The 27,401-nt window shown below is 30.5% G+C and overlaps 4 protein-coding genes across 14 annotated transcripts; 3 read left to right on the top strand and 1 right to left on the bottom strand.

The window, feature by feature from the left end:
- The first annotated feature begins 31 nt into the window (after positions 1–31).
- On the top strand, positions 32–11,491 carry LOC106073687 (nucleotide exchange factor SIL1-like). 9 transcript variants are annotated; one of them, XR_008775018.1, is made up of 11 exons: positions 32–345; positions 2,171–2,544; positions 3,570–3,665; positions 3,952–4,071; positions 4,182–4,276; positions 4,732–4,923; positions 6,318–6,439; positions 7,400–7,661; positions 9,173–9,240; positions 9,587–9,928; positions 11,376–11,491. XR_008775018.1 is itself a non-coding variant. In XM_056012412.1 (10 exons), exons 2-10 carry the CDS (start codon positions 2,385–2,387, stop codon positions 9,876–9,878), a joined length of 1,407 nt encoding a protein of 468 aa, XP_055868387.1. In that variant the 5' UTR covers positions 32–371; positions 2,171–2,384; the 3' UTR covers positions 9,879–10,925. The 9 variants fall into 9 exon arrangements, 6 of the variants coding, with proteins under 6 accessions (XP_055868387.1, XP_055868382.1, XP_055868394.1 ...); XR_008775013.1 differs by lacking the exon at positions 11,376–11,491 and adding an exon at positions 10,393–11,290 and having other exon boundaries at positions 9,587–9,950; XR_008775014.1 differs by lacking the exon at positions 11,376–11,491 and adding an exon at positions 10,393–11,290.
- Positions 11,350–17,367, bottom strand: LOC106073692 (F-box/WD repeat-containing protein 4-like). Its single transcript, XM_013234319.2, has 10 exons — positions 17,218–17,367; positions 14,978–15,174; positions 14,473–14,571; positions 13,849–14,031; positions 13,355–13,490; positions 12,919–13,016; positions 12,739–12,804; positions 12,379–12,519; positions 12,151–12,286; positions 11,350–12,023 (listed from the first exon to the last, which is right to left on the bottom strand). Exons 2-10 carry the CDS (start codon positions 15,157–15,159, stop codon positions 11,859–11,861), a joined length of 1,206 nt encoding a protein of 401 aa, XP_013089773.2. The 5' UTR covers positions 15,160–15,174; positions 17,218–17,367; the 3' UTR covers positions 11,350–11,858.
- A 292-nt stretch (positions 17,368–17,659) lies between these two features.
- On the top strand, positions 17,660–27,137 carry LOC106073694 (proteasome subunit beta type-3-like). The gene is made up of 6 exons (XM_013234321.2): positions 17,660–17,819; positions 24,603–24,787; positions 24,903–25,010; positions 25,714–25,891; positions 26,672–26,766; positions 26,962–27,137. Exons 1-6 carry the CDS (start codon positions 17,817–17,819, stop codon positions 27,008–27,010), a joined length of 618 nt encoding a protein of 205 aa, XP_013089775.1. The 5' UTR covers positions 17,660–17,816; the 3' UTR covers positions 27,011–27,137.
- Positions 17,946–24,596, top strand: LOC106067494 (uncharacterized). Of its 3 annotated transcripts, none has more exons than XR_008775022.1 (4): positions 17,946–20,707; positions 21,210–22,036; positions 22,157–22,528; positions 22,660–24,596. XR_008775022.1 is itself a non-coding variant. In XM_056012465.1 (4 exons), the coding sequence occupies exons 2-4, from the start codon at positions 22,019–22,021 to the stop codon at positions 23,165–23,167; spliced, it is 918 nt and encodes a 305-aa protein (XP_055868440.1). In that variant the 5' UTR covers positions 17,956–20,707; positions 21,210–22,018; the 3' UTR covers positions 23,168–24,596. The 3 variants fall into 3 exon arrangements, 2 of the variants coding, with proteins under 2 accessions (XP_055868440.1, XP_013082132.2); XM_056012465.1 differs by having other exon boundaries at positions 17,956–20,707; positions 22,157–22,548; XM_013226678.2 differs by lacking the exon at positions 17,946–20,707 and having other exon boundaries at positions 20,743–22,036; positions 22,157–22,548.
- Positions 27,138–27,401: the final 264 nt, after the last annotated feature.

Raw genomic sequence — 27,401 nt, forward strand, 5'->3', positions numbered from 1 at the left:
TTTTCGTTTTTCAGGTGCTCTTCATAGCCAAGATTTTGAATTTTCTAAGCATGGTTGACAACGAATACGTGTTGCTCTGTGGTTATGCCAAGTGAAACCAAACAACTTTGTCACATTCATCTTTTCGGGTCCTAAATGATGCAACCTTCTTTTATTCATTTATATAAAACTTTACACATTCTTGGTCTATATTTTGCACATCAACACTGTCAACAGTATTTATCAACAAAGACTAAAAAAGTGACTTCTAAATAATAAATTAAAAGACTCAAAAAGAGTGCGGAATGTTCTAGTGGTTCTATATAGATCTAGATCTAGATTCTAATCTAGAGGCTAGTAGAACCGGTGTGTTGTGTAGTGTACTAGATCTAGTGAGAATATAGATTCATTTGTGTTTTGGATTATAACAGTTTTATAATAATCTTTTTTAATTTTAACCGAAAGGTTAACCTAGATTAGATATTCTGGTAAAATAATTCTGAATTAGTGTGAATAAAATTATAAATACCATCCACTCCAGTCTAGAGACTTAGACCACATAACATTCATTCTACAATTACAATGAGTGACAATGACTCAATGACTACACTTAGACAACTACACTCTATCATTATGCACTACAGTAAGGACAGAAGAGTCTAGGGACTAGAGTTGACTAGACACAGTTCTAGATTGCTAAAAATCTACTAGATTGTAACTAGATCATTATGATCATAATACTAATAGATATCATCATGTCATGATCATGGTCTGATGTGTATAGTCTAGATAAACTTAGTCTATGACTGTTTGTTACACTTGACTGACTTGTTTACTGACAATTAGATCTAGATCTAGTATTCTAGACTATTATAATGTATATATATATATATATATATATATAATTTTATATATATATATATATAATATATTATTATAGATCTAGATCTACACTTAAATCTACTACATCTAAAAATCTAGATATCTACTGTAGACTACTCTAGTTACTAGTAAGTAAATCTACTACATCTAGTCTAGTCCCTAGACTCTTCTGTCCATACTGTCCATACTGTAGTGCATAATGATAGAGTGTAATGTACTAAGTCTTATTCATGGCAAACCAGTAACACAGACTAAAAACGCAAAATACCTAGGTGTTATAATAAATGAAAAACTGTCATGGAATCCACATATTGATGAAACTATAAAAAAAAAATCAAACAAAGCATTAGGATTTATTAAAAGAAATTTCTATAAATCAAATAAGAACATAAAACTAAAATGTTATTTAACCTTGGTTAGGCCAATAATAGAATATATGCATCCTCCGTTTGGGACCAATCAACTCAAAATAACATTAAGAAACTGGAACAGACACAAAATAGAGCAGTGAGATTCATAACAAACGAATATTCACACTTAACCAGAGTAACACCTTTAGTAAAATCACTAAATTTAAAAAGCCTTCAGGACAGAAGACTCAAAAGTAAAGTAGCAACTATACATAAAATACTGAACCATAATCTTCAAATACAAAAACAAAATTTAATAAAATACTCTGAAAGACACAAAGATAAAGGCACATTCCTCGCCCCATATGCTAGGACAAATTTGTACAAATACTCCTTCTTCTTCCCTAGTGCTATTAGAGCATGGAATGGGTTGCCTGAGCTAGCCAGGAAAACCAGTGACTTGGCAGAATTTAAGTCATTGGTTAATATGCATGACTAAATGCATGACGCGAAGGATGTAATGTATTATATAAGATAAGATAAGATGATAACTTGTAATTAGATCTACTGCTGATCTAGATCCAGAGTATCTGAGTATGTAATAAATCTCTATATATTATATAGATTCTAGTAGTAGAGACAGAGTATTCTAAAATAGAATTAAAACTGCATGCATTTTGGATGTTTGTCTTGTTCAGTCATTATTCATTAATGCCAAAATGCTTATAATCATAAATAGAGTTCATTGACTATTTAGTACTAATTTAGATGTAGATTTAGATCTAAACTAATACTAATGATATTGAGAACTTAAATATGTGTGTATTCATAATAATTAATAAGCCTCCCCTAAAATCTATAATTTTACCAAATTGATGAAGCAGTGATATTCTTGGTTTGATATAATATTGCTGTGAACAGGAATAAGAGTAGATTTTTATTTGTAAATATTTTTTAAGGAAAAGATTCACAACAAACTTGATACATTATGAGTTGACAGTGTAAAGCAGTCAGTGTTGATTTCTGTGTTACTGTTATAAGCTTGACATTGATAAAGTCCAAGACTTCTGCAGTTTTGTCAATACATCTGCTTAAACTATACATTTTAGATCTACAGCCTAGATAAAAGGAGAGATATTAAAGCAGAATACAGGAAGCATTGCAAGGTTAAGAATGAGTGTCATTGGAAAGGGGGTGAAAATTGCACACATTCTTGGAGTTATTATTATTTCAACTGTTTTTCTGTACAACTTGAATGTTAAAAGTGAAGCAGCACAGCACCATGGGCAAGGAGCTTTAACTGTTGTTGAAGACCTCAATCAGAATGATGATGGTAAGTCCCTAGCTGTCAGTAAAGAGTAAAAGCATCTTATTGAATTTTAAAAAATTTGTTCTAAAGGTCATAAATGTCTGACTAGAGCTACTCTTTTAAAAGTTCTTATATTCAACCAACCCCCCACACCCCAAATTATAAAAATGTAACTTTTGATAACAGTTTATTATATTTTCAGAATGATGATGGTAAGTCCCTAGCTGTCAGTAAAAAGTAAAAGCATCTTTTAATTGATTTTTTTTACATTTGTTCTAAAGGTCATACTCTTTTAAAAATTCTTATTAAATATATTCAACCCCTCACAGCCCAAATTATAAAAAATGTAGTTTTTGATAATAGTTTATATTATATTTTCCTTGCATGGTGCAGAAATGGTACATTTTGCAGAATCATCACATAAAGTCGCAGAAAAATCAAATTTCTTCCTCTATTCTACAATCTGTTTCACAACATAATCTGAGTTCTGACAAAAAGAAATTGTCTTGAACATCTCTATCTTAGTTTCATGATCTGTTTAATTTGATTTAATGTGAAATGATTGAAATATTAATCTAATAATCCTTGTGTGAGCATGTGCAGTTGTTTCCCAACTTACGTTTTGCAAATCTTTCATCCATTTCTTTGTCATTAGTATAGAATTAATAATCATGCCCAATCAATCTGTTTTAAGAAGTGCTTCTTGCATCAGAGTTTTATTTAAAAAAAAAAAAAAAAAAAACTTCAAAGACAGACATCCAATCTACTCTATACAGGTTAACATATATATTATGTATTTTCTGTTTCACGCTTTCATCTCTTTAATTATGTTTTATATATTTTTTCCATGCAAACATTTTTTATTAATTCTCATTGTGTACATGTTCCATATTTTGACCCAAAATTTTATTCAAAATTTCTCATTTTCATCATGATAGTTCCTCATTGTCTGTGATGGGTTAGATATTTTTACTTTGATATTTATATACAATAAAAAAGATTAGAACTTGAAGACTTTTTATTTTTTTCCTTTTCTTCTATTTTTTAAGATGATGGTGTTGTATCTGTTGAAGAAAATGAGATAACAGAAGATGATAATGTAGAACCATTTGAACCCACAGATGTTTGGAAAACGGTTAAAAAAGGTATTACATGTTTTAGTTTTGGCTTTAATTAGCAACTTTATTTAATGTTGCAATTTAAATTTCTGATTAAACCCACTTAATTCTAAAGTCAAGATAAAAGTATTTGATATTGATTGTATTTAATAAAGTCCCTTTCAGTGATTCTGTAAACAAAACCCCCAGAAATTCCACTCACATAAGGCAAATAAAGTCATCTGAATGAAACAGAGAGGTCCACAACATTCTTCTAGAATTTATAATTTTAACGATTAAGTCATTATTGAATTTACTCCATTGTTTTTTTAAGGTCAAAAAATTCCCCCTGGTTTGCATGTGAGAATGGATATGAAAACTGGAGAGAAACAAGCCAAACTGATGGAAGGTTCCACAACAACTACAGAGCAGTGGGATGCAGGGGAAAATATTGGTGAGTTCTCATCTGAAACCTTTTTTTTTTCTTTGTAAAAATGGAATTATTTAATGAATAAATATGTATATGATGCTAAATGTTCCTTAATTTAATTTTTTTCTTCATAGGAATAATAAATACAGAAAAGAAAAGGTATTCAAGAGATGAATTAAAAGCTGCCTTAAAAGACTTTAAATACAAAGATGAAACTCCAGATGAAAAGGTTTTAATATTATTTGTTAAATTATAAATTAAAATACTATACACAAACCTTTTACAGTGACCATCAAATTGTTTTGGATTCTGAATATATATATATATATATATATATATATATATATATATATATTCAAAGTAATTGGAAATTATTTGTAGCATAGTTATCAAAAAAATAATAATAAAAATACACTTAGCATTTTTAGAAAGTATTTAAAATTTGATTTAAACAAGAATGATTGTACTTGTTTAAAAAAACATTGACTTATCTCTTGTTGCTGTTTGCTGTTCTGAAGCTCATTACTTCACTGTTGTGACCCTACTCTATAATTTTGTGTAGAAAGTAAAGTGTGCTTTGTGATCTAATTTAATGTATTTGGTTTTCACCATTGTAAAATTAAGTTATTTCAAAACTTTTTAATTTTCAAAGTAATGGCTAGAAAATAAATGTTATCATTACAGGCTAAAGATGATGAAATAAAGAAGAAATTCCGTAGCTATGATGAGTTGAAAAAAGCAATGCAGGAGATCAACATGTCTGTGAAAACTGAGGGGGAAATAGTCACAGAGCTTACTGAAAAGTTAAAGACAGGTGCTTTGAACACAGAGGAATTGAAGCCAATACTTACAGACTTGGAGTACTATCTGCATCAGGTTTGTTGATAAATGAAATCTTTTGAAATTTTCAAAATATTGAAAATTATAGTTCACTTACTTATACTGTAGGATTAATTTAAGTACGTAAGTTTGCTGACCTCTATGAAGTAATTTATTTTATTTAAAAAAAAATAATTTTTTTACTAATATTAGACTGCAGCTTTAATATTTGTTATAAACACTTAAATGTCTAAACTTTGTAACAGAATGTTTTTTTTAATTAATTTATTTTTTTGGGTTGTCTAAATTATGAAGGTCAAATTGAAATAAAAAAAATGAATAAATTGATTATAAAAGAATCCTGTATTTTCATTTTTTATTATTTTTTTTTCATGAATTTTGTTTAAATATTCAAGGATTAAATGTGAGCACTTGAGACAGTTGTTAACTTCTTTTATTTTGTATATGATTACTACTACCTCACCTGCACATGGAAATGTGGACATTTTGTTACATACAAATTATAGTCTTGAGAAATGTGAAACTTTTAGCACTTAAAAAAACATTTTAGTAAATTCGAGAAAAAAAAAGAAAGAGAAAATGTAGCCAGACTACACAAATTAAGGGGATGACTATAATAAATGGCTGTATGTTCTGATGTAGAAAAGGATTTACAGACATTTACAGCCAGTGAAATGATGCAGCCTTGCTAATTTTGTTAGGTTTAAATTACTTTTTAATTTACATAGATGCCATGTTAAATTGAATTTGTTAAAAAAACATCTAAGATTTTTCAATTCAGTGATCATATTAGTCAATATCTAAGTAATATGTGATATGTGACTTCTGTACGGGGAGTTGTATGCAGGAAAGCACTCCCAGGGAGGTCAATACAAGCACTATAAAGACACTCTCAAGAGCTCCTTCAAGGAATGCGATATTGACATTCACTGTTGGGAAGCACTAGCTCTTGATCGCTCCTCATGGCGTGAAGCTGTGAGTCTCAAGATTTCAAGCAAGAAGAATAGCCAGCGTGAAAGAGCGCCGAATGAACAAAAAGCTGAGAGAAGAAGCAGGTCTATCTGCAACTGACCAAACCCACCCATGCCACATATGCAACCGCACAGCCTTTTAAAGCGAGGATTGGACTTTACAGTCACCTTCAAGTCCATAGGAAATGAGAAACGTGCTCATCTTGAAGGAAGAGCTATATATAATATGTGATATAATTAGTCTATGCAATATACATCTCAACAAATGTTTTAACTCCCTTAAAGGATTACTTGCAACATATAATTATTTATTTTTTTTTTCACAAGTAAAATATTAGTCTAGCAAGGCAAAACTGTTTTTTTGTTTCATTGAATAGATTCCTCAGATGATATACTTTAAGGGTTTGATGTGTTTATCTACACAGTGCATTAAAATATCATTTCTCTTTTCATTATTAGATTGACAGTGCAAAAATCTTTGTCGACCTTGGTGGTCTAGAGTCTGTCCTGAAACTCATAAACAACACCAATGATGAAATACGTGAGTCTGTCATATATACAGTTGGAGCTGCTTTACAAAGGTTACTATACTATAGTTATATGATTCAGCTTTTAGTTTCAATAGTTTCACTTTTAAAATATTTTCTATTTTGATTTTTTTTTTTTTTAGAATTACATTTAACCCATTAGCTCCTTCTGCAGTTGGAAACGTTTTCCCGTTTTTGTCCTAAACTGTTGTAGAACTTTTCTAAAACCCCCTATTCAATACACTTGTTTTAAACTTTTTAAAAACAAGATTTCTTCTAGTCTCGTAGCAAGCGTGATTACAAATAATTTTGGAGATTACCGATTCTATTTTTAATAAAATCGGAAAGGTTTTTATTTTTTAAATAATTTTTTAAACGAACAGGCCCATAGCCCCGGTGTATAAGCCCCATGTGGGAAAATGACTATTTTTGAAGTTTTTTATATTCTAGTGGTATTAAACGTATATATTTTTTAAAACTAGACATATTGTTCTATTTTTTAAAGTTATTTGTTTGTTTATTTGTATTAGATCTTCAATTTGATTATTTTTTTGCAAAATACATATTTTTTAGGATTTTTTAAATACAGAGTTATCCCTCCTTGTTTAGGACTTTGAAGGGGGTTTATTGAACCGGAAATAGGAGCTGTTGGGTTAATTAATAGAAATACAAACACACTTTAAAAAAATAAGAATTTCCTTGATTTATAATGTTAAATTCTTTGAAGTACACTAACCTTTGGTAATCTGATGCTTTCTTGAACACAACTATCTAGAGTCATTTGTATTTTTTTTTACACTTTAAATAAGTATTTTCTACACTCATAGAAAGAGCCATTGAACATGTGTTAGCTCTATTGAACATAGCAGTGTGTATCTTCAAAAAATTATTTGAAGGAAATATTTAAAGCTCTCAAATGGCTATTGCAGCTAATCACTATTTGTGACTTTTTTTTTTTCTTAAAAATATTTTTGTTGATATCAATATATATATTAAATGTATGTATACTCCCAGCAATGCCAAAGTTCAAGTGGCTGCCCTAGATAGTGGCCTGATGCAAAATTTACTGAAATTGTTAGCAGTGGATCCATCACTGGGAGTTAAGAAAAAGGCATTATTTGCATTGTCAACTCTAGTTCGCCAGTTTCCATTTGCTCAGAAAAAGTTTCTAGACTTAGGAGGACTGTCTGCTCTTTCTCAGATGTTCACAAGCACTCATGAGGAGAATATGAAAATTAAAATCATTACTTTGTTGACAGATATGTTATTGGAACATGTAAGTTTGCATTCATTTTTGTTTGTTTGTAGTAAGTGAATTTCAAATATAACAGCTAGCTAAAAAGATATTTTTGTTTTAAATTTTTTATTTGGTGGCTTTCTATATTTTTCAAACACATTTTATGAATTTGTGTACCTTTGTTAAAAATTATGGCTTATATTTGGGAAATTCAGCTACGAAAGCTTTGTCAGGAGGGTTTTGTTCCCGGGCTCATCTAGGATATGATGTTTTTCGTCTGGATCCCCACCTGAACAGTGTTTATTAACTTTCTGCCATGGTTGTAATTTAGCCTTGGCTCGTCTGCCTGGGCACCCCTAATGTCTAGCAATCAATTTATGCAATAAATATCGAGGAACGAATAAACCAAGTATTAACGTATACTAGTGAATAGCAATATTGCATATAACAACAAAGATTTAATGGGTTGATGATATGATGAGGCATACATTATGAATAAATATTAATAGCATTTACAAGGCAAGTACAAATTACATTCAAAGGAACTATAGCACACCTTCATCTCAGTGCCATAGTCGATCAGGGCTCACAATGCCCCACCCCAACGCCATGGGCAAAAGTCAAATACCAAGCCTACAACTCAGACTCGACTCCAGCAGAGTCCCAAGCCTGCGTCCCTCTATAAGAAAAATACACACTCCTTTGAGACCGCCATTTGCATGATTATAAAAGAAACAATTTTAGATCTACGACATTCAGAAGGCAGTAAAATAAACTAACTTACCAAATACTGGAGCAAGAAAACCACAACAGAGAACTCCATCTCAAAGCAAAACAAGAGAACTCCATCTCAAGGCAAAACAAGAGAACTCCATCTCAAGGCAAAACAAGAGAACTCCATCTCAAGGCAAAACAAGAGAACTCCATCTCAAGGCAAAACAAGAGAACTCCCATCTCAAGGCAAAACAAGAGAACTCCATCTCAAGGCAAAACAAGAGAACTCCTATCTCAAGGCAAAACAAGAGAACTCCCATCTCAAGGCAAAACAAGAGAACTCCATCTCAAGGCAAAACAAGAGAACTCCCATCTCAAGGCAAAACAAGAGAACTCCATCTCAAGGCAATACAAGAGAGCAATGACACCAATGTAGCGCATCCTTAGAAACTAAAACTTACAAAACCTTATGGTGCACAAAAGAAAATACCTAGCAAGATGTGCATGACAAGTTTCAGCCTCTCTTTACTTTGTCATTGTGCTTCTTGACTTGATCACACTGTCCTAAAAACCTATTCTGTGGATTTCAGTTTGAAACTTAATGAACTTTTGTATTTCTATTCATATGAAAGTCAATAATAATACAGAACATTCTTCTACTCTTAAAGAACATTACTGGCTTGTTAAGGATTTCCTGCCATGCATCTGTAATTTATTTTCCTATTGTTCTTTAAACATTTTTTCGCTTTTTTTTTTTAAATTACAATATCAAAAATTTTTTTGCATGTACACATTTTTAAAATGTACTAATTTGTTGAAATCTTTTATTTGTTTAGGATTACAATAAAATACAAAGTACTTCCACCGATCATGTTCAAATAGAACGATCACGTCAATATAATGAGTGAGTTTTATTTCAAATTATCAATTTACTTCATTATGTCTATAGTATAAAATTTGAAATTGCCCTATTTGAACCATAAGATGCACTTTTATTGTAATGACTAAGTGGTTGGAGAATTTGCCTGTATCTCTAATGGTGAATTTGACTCACAGAAGTATCTTTTTCCCCCTAAAAATCCTAAGTGTGTCTTATAGTTTTCGGAAACCATGCATGTTTGGATGGATACATTTTCAGGCATAGGGTGTAATTATCTGTCTGTAATGTATACGATAAGAAAATAGAAACTTCTTATGGTAGTTATAAAAAATAATTCCTTATTAATCAAATCAATGTTTTATTCACTCAGAGTTAAACTTCGAGAAAGCATGTCAGCATCAGGATGGTGTACACTCATGACAAGTCTCCTCCATTCCATGTCAGGCCACGATAGTGTAGAAAAAGTTATCCATGCCATGACTGCATTGGCAGACACATGTATAGAAGACTTCTCTCCTGCCAAACCCAAGCTTCAGGCCCTCCTGACAGTTTACCACCAGCTGGCCCAGGATGAGCTTAAGGATGGAGCTGATGACTATTATTCTTCCATTTACTCCACACTCCAGATACTTGTCAGTCAAATCTATCAAACTGATTTGTGAGAACTGGTTTGAAAATTATTGAATTTATTGTGACTAAAGGATACAAAAAGGTGCTAATTTTTGTCTTTGATAGTAAGTATAATGGTATATTGTAAATTTTAATAAAGGCCTCATAACCCATTACAATATAATGAGAAAATTGAATGCAAACATTTGCACATTATAATGATCTTGTAGCAACCATTTCGATTATGAATAAAAAGTTTATTTTATTCACATATTTTGAACACATAGAAAAAAAAAGAATATGTTGTACTTTTGTTTCTTCTTTCACATTTTTTCCAAAACTAGGAATTCAACTTGGTAACCCTTTATTTCTTTTGGAATCTTAATCATTGCAGAGAATTCAAAGAGTTATCAAACATTTTAGGTTCATAAAATAAATTATTTTTATTGTTATCCTAAATTAAAAAAAAAAACAACTTGTGCTCATTGATCATTCAAAAAAAGATTAATGTATATATATTTTTTTCTTCTTGATGTTATCTGACAATATTATCAATTGTTATTTCAGCAGGAATGTTTTCCTTCGCAGCTTCCAAGTTTGCTTTGTTGTTCATTCATTTCATTAGAAATCTACTGCATAATCATTTTTTACAATTCCTCCTGTTATCTTGCGAACTTAATGGTTGAACGAGTATTTTTAAAAGTTTTAACGATTTACCTAGAAATTTGACATGTTTATGTGAAAAATAATTACCAAGTAGGCCATACAGTGAAAACTCTGGTTTGACCATTCTAATTTTTCAAAATAAATCATCTTAAAATTAAATTTGACATACAATCTTTTCAATTTTAGACTTGCTTTAGGAGAAATACCAGCACTTGATGCAATGCTTTGTTGTATTCAGTAAAGAGTTGAATGAATAGACTTTTTACACACTGTTGAAGTTCTTGTCCACATGCTAGTGTTAAACTATTAGCTGGACTGTTAAAAACTTAATAGAAGAACTTGATTGAGCAAAGCTCACTGGAAAGACTCCTTGCAATAGTGAAGCATTACAAGAAATGAACAGAGAAACTATAGACCACCATCAGATTCATAAAGGACTCCGGAGGAATTGATTTAAAAAAACAACTTTCTTTTGTTACTTATTAAATTTCAAATTCAGAGCAATGAGTGTTTTTACTTCCCCTCTTCTTGCTTTATTCAAAGTATTTCAACTCTTTATATTTTGTTTTGTAAAAACTGTTTTTTTTTCTAAGTACACATTTTAATCATTGAAGTACATAATGCATTGCCATGATGGTTCTGAAGACAAATATTTCTGTACAAACCTTTTTCCCACCTGAATCAACTGATCTTTTTTAATTGCATTTATTTTTTATATATAAAACTAAAATTTCAATATAATAGCTGGTTATCAGTGTTGAAATATAGTCTATTTTTGATTTCACTTGTGATTCATTGTTTCATATCATTTTAGTATTTATGTCATTGTTAAATTAATAATTTTTAAAGTTTAGAATGTTGTTTTTTTTTCTTTTGTCTGTTAGCAATTTCAAACTGTGGATACTTTACTTCATTGTTCAGAAATAAAAGTATTGTTGGTAAGCCTTGCCACTACTTAGGCAGATGTTATTTGTTATGAAATAAAACTTTATTAAGATTATCTCTGTTTTTCTTTCTGTATTTCATCTTTATAATACAATGTCTATATAATCACAAACAAGACAGAAAGCACACATACACACAATATTTCTTGTACAAGTTTATTATCTTTGTTATCACAGATTTTTAAATATCAAGGCCTGAATGGCTTTAATGTACGAGTGCAAAATCATTTTATTATTTCATTTGTATTTGATTAACTTCTCAGGTTGAATACAAAATATTCCAGAGTGCACTTCATTTATCAAAGAATGTTTTCATTTGATGACTTACATATTTGACATTTTAATTCATATTTTCTAAGCACGTCTTTGTTAATTTGAAAATGTCAATAGCAAATCTACATGGTTAGAAACATTGCTATCCTTTTAACATGCCTGATAGCCCATGAAAGTTGAAGGATTGAGTTTGCTTGGCATGTGATGTGCTGTAAAGTTTAATATGTTTAGTCCAGAATCAAGAGCAAGGTAAAGATGACCATGATCAGTAGCGAGTGAATAGACAGGGCTGTTACTTTTGTAACTGTAATATGCCTGGGAAAGATAATAGAGATATTAGTAAATAGAAAAATATAGAAAAGTGGATTTGCTGACTTTTTACATTGAAACAAATATTTCTAAAATACACAGGTAAGATAAGTTTATGAGATAAAACTCTAACCTGAACTGGTTCTGTTTTGCGCTTATCCCACATTCTCACCATGCCATACTGAGCTGTGCCCACAGCTATAGAATTATTTTTGTCTGTTTCAAGACAGTACAGAGCAGAATCAAAAGGTTCCTCCCATTGAACAACACTGAAAATAAAAACAGCCTAAATGATAGTGATGATATTGAATTTGCAAGACATTTACTAAGTTCTAAATAACACAAGAACAGTTTTTATTACCATTTTAACGTTCGTAAATCCCACAGTCTTAAGAATGTGTCATAGCCACAAGTGAGGAGTTCATGAGGTGACTCAAACTTCAAATCAAATACTCCAGCTCCTTGTTTATGGTTGAAATTCATTCGACCTAAGCACTCCGAACTGGAGACATAATAATTGCAACAAATAAATGGCTCATTCTACACAGTGGTGAAATAAAGAATCCTTAGCATTGTCCAGTTACCTTACTCATTCTTTTAATAATTTAGTAATTAAATAGTGCTCCCAAAAATCAAGCTCCAAAAGTAGTTTAGCAACTCGTGTAGTATAAATTTGTTCTGAAACAAAAAAAAACAATAAACTAAAGCCATATGTTCATACCTTGCCAAGTCCCAAAGTAGTATTGGTGGATCTGAAAGCCAGCCTGCTAATCCAGCAGCAAAGTAACTGCATGCAAAAAAATAAAATTAAAGCAGAAATAATAAAATGCACTAAATAAAATATCTTTAGAAAACTAAACATTATTATTTTCAATAATTTTTTTTATTTATTGAAGCAAACCTTTTACATGGAGATATGCTAAGGCACCAAACTCTCTCTCCAACATTATGTGAGTTTGTTGCAAGCTTAGAATAGTTTGACTTGGTAAATGGAAATGACTGGAAGGCAAACAAAAGTGTAAGGTATAGTTCTAAAATAAATATTTTATTTTCTATTTATTTAAATACGTTAGTCATGGAGCTTGTGAAAAATAGCATAATCTATCAACTTGTTATTTTGATGGTTTAAATTATTTTCAAAGTGCTGACAAAGACTAGACTAAATCAAGTTTGATTTTCACTACTTTCAAGTAATAATTACTGTTACGGTTAATTTGTGTGGTGAACATTCCCCATTGGTATGTCACTATTACCATATAATTACATTATACTACTATAATAAAATATAAATATAGTATATGTCATTGTCTCCTATTTAATTGTTATACGAGTCAAACCTTAATAGTACCATCCCGGGTGCCAGATATTATAATATCATCAGTGAAATCAATACACTGTATCTCATCAGGGTGTATATTTCTGTGACAGAAATATTTTCCTCTAGAGATGTCCCATACACAGACACTGCCATCTCTGAAAATTTATAATTAAACAAAAAAAATTCACCAACACATGAAATTTAATTTTTGAATTATTTTTTTTTACTTTATAAAAGACATTTTAATGTGGCTTACAGCGTGAAACAATACAAAATGAATTGAAAATTAGTGAAACAGCACTACCCAATCCCCCCAAAAAAAACAACAACAACAACAGATGGTTTAAAAATATAAAATCATGTTGTTTTTTTGTAAAGGTTTTTAACACCTTCTCTATCAATTATGGGATATAAAGAAGCTCAATATTATTTCTTAATGTAAACAAAACAGACTAGAATATCAGCATAACACATATTTAATGAAATAATTACAAGAAACAACTGTATTCCTACATGCATCCACTAGCAACCACATTGTTTTTGACTGTGAACTTGGTGGCATCATCTGGCAAGCCAAGAAGACATCTCTGTTTTTCTTCATAATAATACCCTGATGAATTTGAAGTGATGAAACAAATTTTGTTTCTACAAGAAAACCAAATGCCTTCATCTGTTTTTTGCAACCATGGTAATAACCTGGAAGGAAAAAAAAAAGATTTATTTGTCAGAAGGTTTGTATTATTATGGGAAATACACAAAAATTCATTTTTTATACTACTCTTGTCTATTATTGTAATTATAACGTGGTACTTTTGACATAACACTTGACATACTTGTAAGAATCAAAGCCAATTCAATCAAATAAACAGAGTTTGTCTTGAAAAGTGATAACTAGTGTAAATTCTCAGCTAAGGAACATTTTTGTAAAGCTCAAACTCTTTATGCATATAGTTGTCTTCAATAATAAGTGTTGTCAAACTTTACCCAAGTGTCTCTGAGCTATATCAGAACTAATAGACTAGTAAATTAAATGTTGCTACAATATAGATAGTTTAACTATAGGGATCCATTTATACCTAAACTTTCTGACAACAAAATGTTATATTTAAAATTATTCTTTATACAATCTTTTATTACCTAAATCTACGATTTACTTTGATAATAAACCCTTCTTTGTATTTTCCATGGATCCAGTTGTAGGCAATACGAGATAAATCTTTAGCGGAATGACTGCGGCTGAACAAAAAGAAAAAAAAAAGAACATTAAGACATTGTTAATTCAATTATGTATGAGCTACATTTCTAAGCTATCAATTTCAATAAAAGCTTATTACTCAAGAGCAGTTCAAGTTCAAATATTAGATTTTAACTTACAAACACTAATTTCTTTGCAATCTAAAACAATATTTTTGAAACATAAATTCTAACAGAAAAAAAACATTGTATAAATTTATTGGTTTCAAACCAATTTGGTTAAATAATGAGAAAATTATAAAATTATTTCTATAACCTATGAATTGTCTTATATTTCGATTAAAAGGTTTTATGAAAAAATGGCATTATGTCGTAAAGGTCATAAAGGTCTAATCTGATAGTTAAAACTAAATTGTCTACAATAAAGTAATAGCTACTATTATATTACCTGATGAATGGTAATAAATTTTTGACAGTGGAGAGTCTGTATATATTTTGAATCCATACTGAGTCTTTAGAGGTTAAATGTTGAAATCTTCTGCACACAGAGCATAAACGACATAGATCTTTCAGAGACAAATATTTGAAAATCAGAAACAAAACGTCATCAGGCAACGAGGTTATGCTCATGTTGTCCTTTTTTTTCTACGAAAAGAAATCATTTTTTTTTAAATTCAAGAAAAATTACAATTATCACACAGCAATAGTAATAGTTTTGATACTATACAATTTGTTCCAAAACAAGTAAAAGTGTTTCATTTGTTATGATTCTCACTCTCTATTTTGTGTCTGTTCCAAAAATATGTTCCAGTTTCTTGATGCAGACTTGAGTTGAGGGGTCTAAAATCTAGATCAATAATCTATATAGAAAATCTAGCTTCTATCAATTCTATGATATCAAGAACTAGATCTATAATCTATACTATAAAGCAGAAAGTAAGGCGTATGTATGGGTACATTACTGTATATATCCCGCATAGAAATCAAAACCGTTTGACCAATCTTGATAAAACTTGGCATAAATGTTCCTTGGGTACTAACTGGAACCATATCATGCGTCATGCAGTAACATATTTATAGTAACCCTAAAACAAACTTAAGACCCTCAAAAAAAAAAGTTGCCCAACTCTATGAAAGTACTACTATTTCATGCATCTAGGCCATATTTACATGAGACAAGATCGAAAGGATCTAGATCTAATTTTAAGAACCACACTTTCACTTTGCACATAGTTTTATAATTTGACACATATGAAAATACAAAAAAATAGTTTATTGATTGAATTATTTCATGAAATTAACCTTCAAATTTGTGTTTTAAATTTCAAAAGCATTTTTACATAAATTCGCTACCTATACCTGCAAATTTAGATGTACTGTCATACTTTATAATCTAAATACTTTATAATCCCTTTCATTTAACTAATTGGGTAAACACGTATTAATTGTACTTTATATCCCAAATTCATCTCACGCTTCTTTCATTCTAATAGCTAAATTTATCTCTATTAAAGAAGCTTAAATTAACAAATGGGGTAAACCCACTTCCATAGTATTTTATATTTGATATGGTTGTAAACCCATTTTCACAAAACTACTTTTATTTTCGTGGTGAAAGAGAAAAACTTAAAAGGAACATTAGCTAAGTTTGACATATATATATATATATATAGACTCTCTCTATATAAATCCAATCCACTAAATTACTCAATACACAAACTAAGACCCGCAGGCTGCGTGTAATGTCCGGCTATTTAAATATAATCTATAGACTATAGATCTATATAGAATAATTTTAGTATAGAGTATAGTATATAATTTATGATAATATAAATGTATACACTCTATAGATCTAGATAATCATATGATAATACTAATACTATACTACTAGATCTATAATCTGTCTAGTCACTAGTCTTATAATTATAGTATTTCTATAGACAGTTACTCAGATTCAGATTTAATAGTAATTAGTAATATCATAATTAATTATTTGAAATTTAATAGTAATTAATAATATAAAATACTATTTAATAATATTTATAAATGATAGAATTAGAACTAACACTAGATACTATTTACTATAGTGACTATAACTATAGTATACTCCTTATCTTCTTATCTTATTAAATATAATATATAATACAGACGTTACTTCAAAAAAGAAGATGATACGTCCTACGCGTCATGCAAATTAACCAATGACTTAAATTCTGCCAAGTCACTGGTTTTCCAGGCTAGCTCAGGCAACCCATTCCATGCTCTAGTAAAGTCTAGTAGCACTACTAGGATAAACTAGACTCTATAAAATAAGTCTATAGTCTATATTAATTATTATTAGACTTAGTAAACTTAGCAAGTTGAAGTTACTAAAATAACTAGATCTTGATCCTGACCTATACTAGTTACTAGGAGACTAGATCTGAATTCTGATCTAGATTCTAAGTCGACTAAGTACACTAAGTAATAAGATAAGATAGATCTATCTTAGTATCTAACTTTCTAAGTACTGACTCAACTGACTGACTCAGTGACTGGTATCTTATCTTATCGACTTATCTAAAGACTTATGATACTTATCTTAGTATCTAGTAATAGAAGATCTAGATTTATATTTTATTATTTATATAATTCAAATAACATTAATTAAATATAAACTAGAATTCACTGACTAGATCTTGGTTTTACCTTATCTAGTATTTCTAGATTTAAATTTAGATTCTAGATCTAGACTCTAGTACATGTATTGTAGTCAATCACTCAATGTAGATCTATATAGTACTTAGTAAGGACCTAGATCTAAATACATATTTCTATAGATTTACAAACGATACTTTAGAAACAAAGAGTTCCAAAATATTTTAAATATTATAAAATTACAATCTAGACCTAGATTGAGACTTTATACGATTTAATAAATATAATAATAATAACTTGTTTTCACTAGATTCTAAATCTAGATTAAGACATCGGAAAACTAGATCTAGATCTATAGATTTTCTTGAAATATTTTTCTGAACATTTTATCTAGACTCTAGACCTCTAGATCTATATAGTATAGATCTAGATGCTGTAGATCTATATAGATCTGGATCTAGATCTATATAGTTTATATAGGTCTGTAAGGCGAATTTATTCCGAGTTTTAGCTTAACAGAGAAACCATTAGCGCTTCCGGTGAATTATTTTGCACTTTTTCAGTTGCTTTAGACTTAGACATCTCAAAGCTCCAAACTTCTAGATCTAGATATCAAGATTTAAAATCTAGATCTACAGTATTAAGATAGGATGGTTAGTAAACAAATTAGTTCAAAATTATAGACTTAATATTACATTCTTTAGAAGGCTATAGATCTAGACTATAGATAGATCTAGAATTTAACGTCTAAGTCTAAGATTTAAACTATTACTAGACTCTATGTACTATTATGTAGGGATGTGAAATAAAAAAATTATCTTTGAAAAAACAATTTTTCGTTAGTAAATTATTAAAATACTTTGAAAGAACTTTCCAATGGTGTATAAATTATGAATGTAAGTTAAACAATTAGAAAGTTATGATTTTTTTGGTGGCGTTTTGACCTAACATTGGTTGACATGGAACAACGAAGATGAGAGCGTCTCGCTCACTAAGCCAGCGAGACACACCCCCCGCTCAAAAAGTTAAAAAGTTGGAATTGAGTTTCGTAGAGGATAAATCTACTTATTAAATAAGAAATTTAATAGTAGATCTAGTATTATAAGTAAATTTCTAGCTCACAAATCTGATTTCATTTATTTTTATAATTATGAACTTCAATTGTTTAGAATGTAAAAATTGATAAAATAAACAAATTTTCGGGTCTAGAGCTACAAGAAATGTCTGAGGGGTGTGGACAAAATGGCGACGTTGTGATGGGAGAAATTAACAAAATATTTTAAAAGTGGGATCAAAATCGTCTGAAACAATATTTTTCAAATGCCCTTTAAAATTATAAATAAAATAGAAGAAATAAATTAAACTCTTTAAAAGCTTTTTAGACCAATACATAATTGCTATATCTACTAGCCTAGGCAAGATTTAAGTCATAAAATAGTTTACTTTTCAAAAAAAGTAAAAAATAAAAAATCCCATAGGGAGCAGTGCAAATTTAAGTTTCATCATTATAATCGATAACAATTGAAAAAATAAAGTAATCGTGATAAAACTTGGTAGAAATAAGTGTTCCTTAATATAAAATGTATCTATATACAACTCTTTTAGCTACGATTTCCATGGATTTAAAATCATAATCGATTTCAATTAAGGGCCTATGTACAGAAAGTAAGAAAAACCCATCTCAAAATTTGACGCCATTTTTTAACTTCCGGTTTTACGGATTTTCAGATATCTATATATTTATACAGTCAAGATAATAATAGACTAAAAGTAAACTCAGTAAAGACCTCACCCAGTCCGAGGCTCAGTGACAATGATTGAGTGACAGTGACAAGAAATAGTAATTAGACTAGATCTATATATAGTTTAACTCTGTTAAACTCTTGCTGAATCTCTTGATCTAGAATCTAGGTCGAGTCTGACCCTGGGCAATGAATATGATAATCATTTTTTACTTTATTTACTAGATCTATATAAATTTTAAATCATTCTTTGACACTAGCTACCGATTCTGTGACTAAAAGTATTCACAATTCACACTTATCAGTGACATAAGTAAAGTTCCCCTTTAACTTTAAGACCCTGTGATATATAGGGCAGATGATGTTAAGGCATGTTAAGGTCATCTGTTTTTTTGGCCAATGGTTAATGAGCAGGGTGGCATGTGGCCAGCACAACAACCAACCTGTGGCTTTACTTTCCCCAACTGAAGTCAGGACCCATTAGAGTTTGGTGGACTTGGGCACCCTAAAAATCATGAAATTCAAAGTCCCAGTCTTCACAGAGATTTGAACCCAGAACCCCAGGTTTGGAAGACAAGTGCTTAACCACTCAGCCACTGGGCCTCCAATCAGTAACTAAATACACATTATCATCAAATACACCTAATACTAAGCACTATCACTAATGACAAAAGCAAACACACAAAACTCTTTAAGGAATATATATCACTATGTGAGAAACTTTTTTGTATGGCTCTAAGACCTTACACTTGCAAGACCATCTTACAAATAACCACATTCCGCTGGATGCCAGTGTGGATAGTATAGAAGCAATACAATTTCACAGTTGCGCTGGGTTTGACACATCGCATGGGGGATGACTGCTTGCCAAAGATGATATTTTTTTGTTGAGCTTAAATGTTTGCAAAGCATAGGTCCCCCTTGCAAGTGCTTTAAAGATTAAATTAGACACTATTTTGCATAAAGTATCCGGCAGCAGATGGTCTCTGAGACAGTTGGAGTGCTCTCATAATGAGCAGGACACACATTTGAGTCCCAAGGAAAAGTCCTTGCTAAAGATGAATGCAAAAGACAAAAAGAAAACTTAGGTAGACCCATGGCAGACAATAACTTTGTCTGCATTAGATGTGACAAAATATGTATGTTGCAACTGGGTTTACAGTCACTTGAAACACTGCACTTATCCTTAAGGGGGGAATGGTACTCAAAAAAGTAAAAAATGATGATTTAAAAAAAAAAAACAATTTTTCAAAAAATGCATTTTTGACGATTAACCTCTTATAAACACATTCTATTATTTAAATTTAGGTTATTATAATCTTATTATTGCATAAAATGGACTTGAGCAACATATGTCAAATAAAAATATTCTAAAATTTTCTATGTGCTTCCAAAAAAGACCATTTCTAGCCCTTAACAACGCCCATTCATAAGGCATCTACGACGCCATGTTTGGTCTCATTTTTTACAGTATCCTAATGGCTTTCTTGTTGACCTATTTTCCTATTTATTTTTGTACCTCACTAAACTAGAAAATAAATTTGAAATACGTCACTGTTGAGTAAAATCTGTAATTTCATTGGTCACAATGAAATAGGTTAGCTATATTTAGTACATGACATCAGGATCCTCTCGACTGTGGACCACAATGCATCACTTCATGTTTACTTTTATCCGCCATCTTGAGCCTTCTTATGCTTTGGATAACTCACACATTTCAAGCTATTCAACTATTTTTTAACTCTTGCTTATTTTCTAGTGCAGCATTTTTATTCAGCAATCAGAAAAAGAATTATAAGGTAAATATAATTTATACTTTAATGTTTTTTTGTTGATAAAATATTAGATCTAGATCTATACGTAGCCTACTGACTGGTATAATAAATCAAATAAAAATAAATGATTGATCATAATTATGATAATAAAAAAGAGTAGATTGATACTAATTACTATTGATAGATCCAACTTAGATCATTTCTAGTTGTTTAGTAGTAGTAGACCTACTTACTAGACTTTTATTCTAAGTCTATTTACTAGATCTATATCTAGATATATCTAGATTCAGATTAGACTTGATCTAGGTCTAGACTAGTTCGAGTTGGAGTCAAACTTCTCTAGCTCAGACCCAGTAGCTGCTAATGTAATAATAATTCATAGATCTAGATCACACCTATATATATTTTTTTGAAACACCAGAGCTAGTCTTTAATATAGATTCTGTAGCTTTAATATATTTTTGAACTTATATATCTACTTAGGATTTATGGATATTTATTCATTTTTTAAATATTTTTTTTACAGAAAATGGGACCCACAAAACAAGCAACACTTCGTCAATCTAAAAGAAATGTTAGCTCCTAGAAAGCTTCTAACAGAGAAGTAATGGCTAAAGCAAGAGCTGCCAAACTAGCCAAGAGAGATACACCACAACAATTTGCTACACCAGAAGCTGAATTTAGTGGCAGTAAAGAGACTGAAATCCCAGTAAAAGAGTCTGCATCTAAAAGAAAATTAGACTTTTTTGGGGCTGACACACAAGAGCAAGCAAATCCAAATGGTCCAACATTACCAGCATTTGCATTTATAGACACTGACATTTTGCATACCTTTATTGGCCAAATAGGTTGTGAATTTTGTTCAAACAAACTGACACTCAAAATGGAAAAGAGAACTGCATCAGTTTTTATGTTGAAAGCTAAATGTTTGCACTGTGAAACCCTTCATGCCACAGACGCAACTTCTAAATCTATAGTTGATTTCAAACATTATGAAATTAACAGACGTCTTGTAGCGTCATTTCTAAACATTGGCTTGGGCTATGCTGGCATGGAATCATTTTGTGAGGCACTAGGCATTGACTCGATGACCAGCAAGACATATAGTGCCCATTTAAAATTTAATTATGAAAATAAAAATAAAACTTTTATTGAGGACATCAGAGCAAAGGCTGTTGAAAAAGTAAGAAGTTTTTACGGAGCAACAAGTAAGAAGATACTATAGACATTACTGTTAGTTTCGATGGTTCATGGCAGAAAAGGGGCCACACATCAAAGCATGGCCTTGGAGTTGTTATAGAAACTACCACTGGATTGGCTGTTGATTTTCATGTGATGTCAACATATTGTCAGGTGAGAATTATTTTTTTAGCAGCAGGCCCATATTAGGACAACTGGTATTATTTTAAAAAATGCATATAATGAATTTAAGTAACAAATTTGTATTGAAATTTTACTTAATGTATTTGACAGAAATGCTCAACAACTGGCAAAAACATGTTAAAGAGAGGAAAAGCAGTTTACGATGAATGGTTCAAGAGGCATGAGCTGGACTGCACTATAAACCATTCTGGTTCTTCTGGCCTAATGGAGGTCAATGTTGCAAAAGTGATGTGGCTACGTTCACAAAACCTTGGCTTCCGCTACACCACTTTTGTAAGTGATGGAGACTATAAAACGTACAAAGAACTTCAGTCTCTTGCACCTTACAGTGTCCCTATAAAAAAAGAGGAATGTATAAACCATGTTTCAAAACGGCTTGGTACTGCACTCAGAAATCTAGTGACAAATGAGGCAAAATTAGGCACGACTCTTGGTGGATGCAAGGCTGGTAGCTTATCTCAGGTGACTGTAGCTTATCTCAGGTGACTATATTTTACTAAATGTTCTGGTATTGTTGACTAGACTAATAGTATTTTTATTTCTAATTTCTTCTATTCTGAAAGTGACTGATAATTTCTTCTATATCGTTTCAGGTTAAAATCAATCTGCTCCAGCGCTATTACAAAAAAGCTGTGTCAAGCAAATGCTCTACCACAGAGAAACTCTGGAAAAAAAATTATGACAACGTTTAATCATGCATCATCAACAGATGAAAGGCCACAGCATGATTGTTGTCCCACTGGAAAAATGTCCTGGTGTTTTTGGCAAAGAGCTTTGGCTCACAAGCTTTCTCCACCATCTCATAAGGGTAAGAGCAGCAGCTTTATCTCGCAAAATGTTGCTGACAAAGTTAGACCCATTTATGAGCGTCTGACATCAGACATTCTTCTTGAGAGGTGTTTGGGAGGCATGGCACAAAATGCCAATGAAAGTATACATTCCAAAATATGGGCGCGTTGCCCTAAACAAACATTTTTGGGCAAAAAAAGAGTAGAGATTGGTACAGCCTTGGCAGTTTCTGAGTTCAATTTCGGTAGTTTGGGCTTACATAAATTTTTATGTCCAATATTGGTTGCCCCATCAAAAATACATCATTGTTGAAAGCGAAAAGAAGAGATGCCAAACGTGTATCAAAGTCTGAAAAAAAGAAAGTGTAGAGGCAAAGAGAAGAAGAAAAGAAATAGTTTCAGCACAAATTATTGCCCAGCAAGAATATTTCCGTTCAGAGGGTGGCCATAGTTATGAATGAGAGTGGTAAATATTAGGTGGAAGGGGGGGGATTTAACCAATTTTTATATTTTTTTTAGCATTTTAATATCTTTTTTTCTTACATATTATTGATATTTGTTTATTATATCTTTGTGTTAAAATCATTGCATCTAAGTGTGATTTGTCATACAAATATTTTACATTAAAATTTCTATGTACCTGTAACTTGTATGTCTGACGAAAACTAAGAAAAAATATTTTTTTTAAGTACTTATCTAATATTTATAAAGGATATGCCACACTCATTTGTATCCAATTGCTACATCCAATAAATTTAGCCTTTTAAAAAATTATTTCATTTAAAAAATGTAAAAAAAAAAATATTTTTTTTTTAACTGTGTTCAAGGTATATTTGTTAATGTAATATGTTACTATTTTTCACCAAGTTTATATTTTCAGATTTTGTAACTTGTAAAATGTGAGTAAATGGCACTTGTTTTTAAAAGTATAGTTTCGTATCACCTAAGCTGTTGTAATAAATATATATTTTGCTTTTAATTTTTGTTTTTGTGTTTTCTCTATTATGTGAATTCATCGAATGTGAATTTGTTAGGATCAAAATTTTTCAGAGATGATCTATCGTATTAGGTTCAAATTTTTACCACATATTTGAAATATATAGTTCTACAACATTTACAGACAGTTTTGTTAAATACTGAGAAACAAAAAAGTTATAACAATGCAAAAATGGAAAAAAAAAAAAAAAATATTTTTTAAAAGCATAAAATTTCAAAAATTCTAAAAAAAAAAATTCTTAATGTATTTGAATTTTGATCAAAACATTTTGTTCAAATTCATATTATAAATAATTGTGGCAAGTTGCATTGAATTCTTGCAGGTGGTTTTTGAGAAATATTGCTTTTTCATATATATACAAAAATTTGTTATTTTAATGCAATTTTCCTCATCAGTCAATTTTTTTTTTTTTTCTGGTTTGATTATTTTTTAGCTCATTAAATAAGCTTTCTATCTATAAAACACTTAAAAACATAAAATAGCTAAGTTTTAAAAAAAAATGCATTTTGACTACCATTCCCCCCTTAATCTTAGGTATTGAAGACATGGCCATTCATTCATAATATTAAATATATTGTTAGATCTATCTATATAGTAAATGAACAATCGTAAGACAAATTACCTCTTGGATAATAGAGATTTATTATTATTATAATTGTTAGACTCTTACTCAGTTTTGTCTATATCTATTTGAGTGTGTGTTTATTTGGTGATGTTAAAGTACATTTTACAGCAAATTTTTTTTTCCTAGAGCATTTTGGCTTACAATGGTGCTGCCATTATGGCTATGAAAGGGAAAAACTGTGTCGCTATTGCAGCTGACAGACGTTTTGGTATTCAGGGACAGACTGTCAGCATGGATTTTGATAAAATTTTTGAAATGGGACCCCATCTGTACTTGGGGTTACCAGGCCTTGCTACAGATGTGCAGACAGTGTAAGTTGCTTCACTTTTTTGTCATCTGTTGTATGTACTTACTTATCTACTAGTGTTTCTTCAATAAAACTTTATGCCCTGCATATTTAAACACTTTACTTTTTCTGTTTCCCAGGCTACAGAGGTTAAAGTTTCGTCTTAATATGTATGAGCTTAGAGAAAATAGGAGAATCAAGCCTAAGACATTTATGAGTATGGTTTCAAATTTGCTTTATGAAAAAAGGTAACCTTTCCAGCTGATTATGATTATATTGATTTATATTTGTTTCAAACAAAAGATTATCAAATGAGTAGTCTCAAATGTCATACTATATATAGAGATGTACTAGACAAAAGTAGAAAAAAAAATGTGTGATTCAAGTGAAAATTTCCAAAACTGAAAAGCAGCTTGTCAGAGAAACTTCTAGTATTTCAGAGATAAAAACTAAGCAAATTCTAAGCATTTTCTACACCAGTGTTTCCCAAACTTTTTCTTAACGGAACACTTAGCAAATTCTGAGTATTTAGAGGAACACTTTATTTTTTTTAAGAGAAGTAATTCACATTGTGGCCTACTAGTTAATTATTTGAGTAGTTTGTGTATCACCTATTTACGTCCAGTGTTCCATGGAAACACAATTTGGGAAACACTGTTCTACATGTAGTCTGATTGACTTAACATTAGGCACAAAAATATTAATTTGGGAATGTTTATAAATCATATGAACACTTTTTGCATACAAGGAACAGATTGTCTAAATATAGATTGTGCCTGTTTGGATCAAATAGGCTTTGAGTTTTAATTAAGGTTCTTGTTATCATTTTATGACTGTGTTGCTTTTCTATTTGAATCTGTATCCATATTTATCAAAACTATCTCACATTGTATTGAATAGTTTCAATATCTAGAGTGCAATATTTACGATGCTTCTAATCTGATATTTCAGGTTTGGTCCTTATTTTATAGAGCCAGTCATAGCTGGACTTGATCCTAAGACGGGTGAGCCTTACATAGCTTCAATGGATCTTATTGGTTGTCCAATGGAAACCAATGATTTTGTAGTCAGTGGAACTTGTTCAGAACAGATGTATGGCATGTGTGAATCTCTTTGGGAGCCAGACCTGGTAAGAAGGAATAAAGATTAACTATATTCTGAAAAGTCAATCAATAGAAGGGCTAAAGATGAAGGAGAGATAAAGTATTTTGTATAGGCAGTTTAAAGAAGCCTTGCATATCCAACACAATGACCCATCTTATTTGAAGAATGCAGTTACATAATAACTGGTAATTTAAACCTTATAGTAAAAACAGAACATTAATAGTATGGTATTTATATTACATTAGTTTGGGCCAGAATGAACTAATCTGGATTTTTTAAAGAATGACTTGCATGTTATCTAGGATTTCTGAACTCATATTATTAATTGAAATGAAGTATTAAATCTGTAAGGGTAGAATGCTAGTGGATAGTAGGAAAATCTAAGAGTTGTAGTATACTAGTGTATAGGAGAGAAACTGAGGACGTAACAGTTTTTGGAAAGTGATAGAGGAATGTCTCTCGAAACTAGAAACTGTTTGGACCTACTGCCCACTATATCGCAACAAACCATACCTAATTTTATTTTTTTAAAAATTTCTTTTAGAAATATTCTTCAGTATTTTCATTAATCATATGAGTATATCAAAAGTAGTTTTTAAAAAATGATAACTGTGTGCCTTATGTGGTTACTTTTTTTAAGAGTTAAGATTGAGCTCTACAAACATTTATAATACTCATTCTTTGACCACATTTTCAAGTAAATATACTTGAACTCATGTATTTAGTTTAACAAAAAAAAATTATCCTGATCTTGTGAAAATCTCATCAATTATATAAAACTAAAGGTTGACTTGTTCTTTTCTAGGGTCCAGATGATTTGTTTGAAACTATCTCACAGGCCCTCATGAATGCCTTTGATCGTGATGCTGTTTCTGGTTGGGGTGCTGTTGTCTATATTATGTAAGTCATATGTAGCAAAATATAATGTTAAGACTGCAAATTATACTACAATAATATCTTATTGATTTATTGATTTTTCTAATTTTTTTTTGTTGCTAAAAATTTTTTTTAGTTTTTTGTTACCTGTTGGGTATTACTTTTGATGTTGCAGATATTGTTATGAAATAAATACAAAATTATTTGTTTTATTTCCAGAGAAAAAGATAAAGTAACCAAAAAGTTCCTCAAGACAAGGCAAGATTAACTATTGTTGTTTTTAAATGTCTGGTCCACAGAATTTCTTATTTTAAGGGAAACAATCATGTTTTCCTTGTCATGTATTGAACAATTTGAATACAATTTCATCAATAAATACATTGTTTCACCAATAATATTTTCTTAGTTTAAATTTGTTAAAAATTGCTTTTATACAGTGCATCTTTCATGCTTATAATATGCTCAGTGCACTATGGTCCAATCTCTTTTTGTGATTGGGAGAAGGTTTCCATGCTGCCTTTAGACGCTCAGCAAGCACAAGTCTCTGCTCGAGTCTGGATTCAAACTAGGACAAAATGGTATCAAATTTCTTTGTTGTTTTAAAAAGAAACAGTTCAACCCTTTTATAAACATAATAAAACAAGTCGAAAACCATGCCC

Source organism: Biomphalaria glabrata, chromosome 1 (genome assembly GCF_947242115.1).
Source record: "Biomphalaria glabrata chromosome 1, xgBioGlab47.1, whole genome shotgun sequence".
Taxonomy (NCBI): domain Eukaryota; kingdom Metazoa; phylum Mollusca; class Gastropoda; family Planorbidae; genus Biomphalaria; species Biomphalaria glabrata.

Coding starts and splice junctions, on each gene's coding strand:
- LOC106073687 (XM_056012412.1), top strand. CDS start 2,385: ATGAGTGTCATTGGAAAGGGGGTGAAAATTGCACACATTCTTGGAGTT. Junction 4,277..4,731: donor ATGAAACTCCAGATGAAAAG/GTTTTAATATTA, acceptor TTATCATTACAG/GCTAAAGATGATGAAATAAA. Junction 9,241..9,586: donor CGATCACGTCAATATAATGA/GTGAGTTTTATT, acceptor TTATTCACTCAG/AGTTAAACTTCGAGAAAGCA.
- LOC106073692 (XM_013234319.2), bottom strand. CDS start 15,159: ATGAGCATAACCTCGTTGCCTGATGACGTTTTGTTTCTGATTTTCAAA. Junction 14,572..14,977: donor AATTTATTACCATTCATCAG/GTAATATAATAG, acceptor CTTTTTGTTCAG/CCGCAGTCATTCCGCTAAAG. Junction 12,805..12,918: donor AGCATATCTCCATGTAAAAG/GTTTGCTTCAAT, acceptor TTTTGCATGCAG/TTACTTTGCTGCTGGATTAG.
- LOC106073694 (XM_013234321.2), top strand. Junction 25,011..25,713: donor AATTTGCTTTATGAAAAAAG/GTAACCTTTCCA, acceptor CTGATATTTCAG/GTTTGGTCCTTATTTTATAG. Junction 26,767..26,961: donor GGTGCTGTTGTCTATATTAT/GTAAGTCATATG, acceptor TTTTATTTCCAG/AGAAAAAGATAAAGTAACCA.
- LOC106067494 (XM_056012465.1), top strand. Junction 22,549..22,659: donor GTGACTGTAGCTTATCTCAG/GTGACTATATTT, acceptor ATATCGTTTCAG/GTTAAAATCAATCTGCTCCA.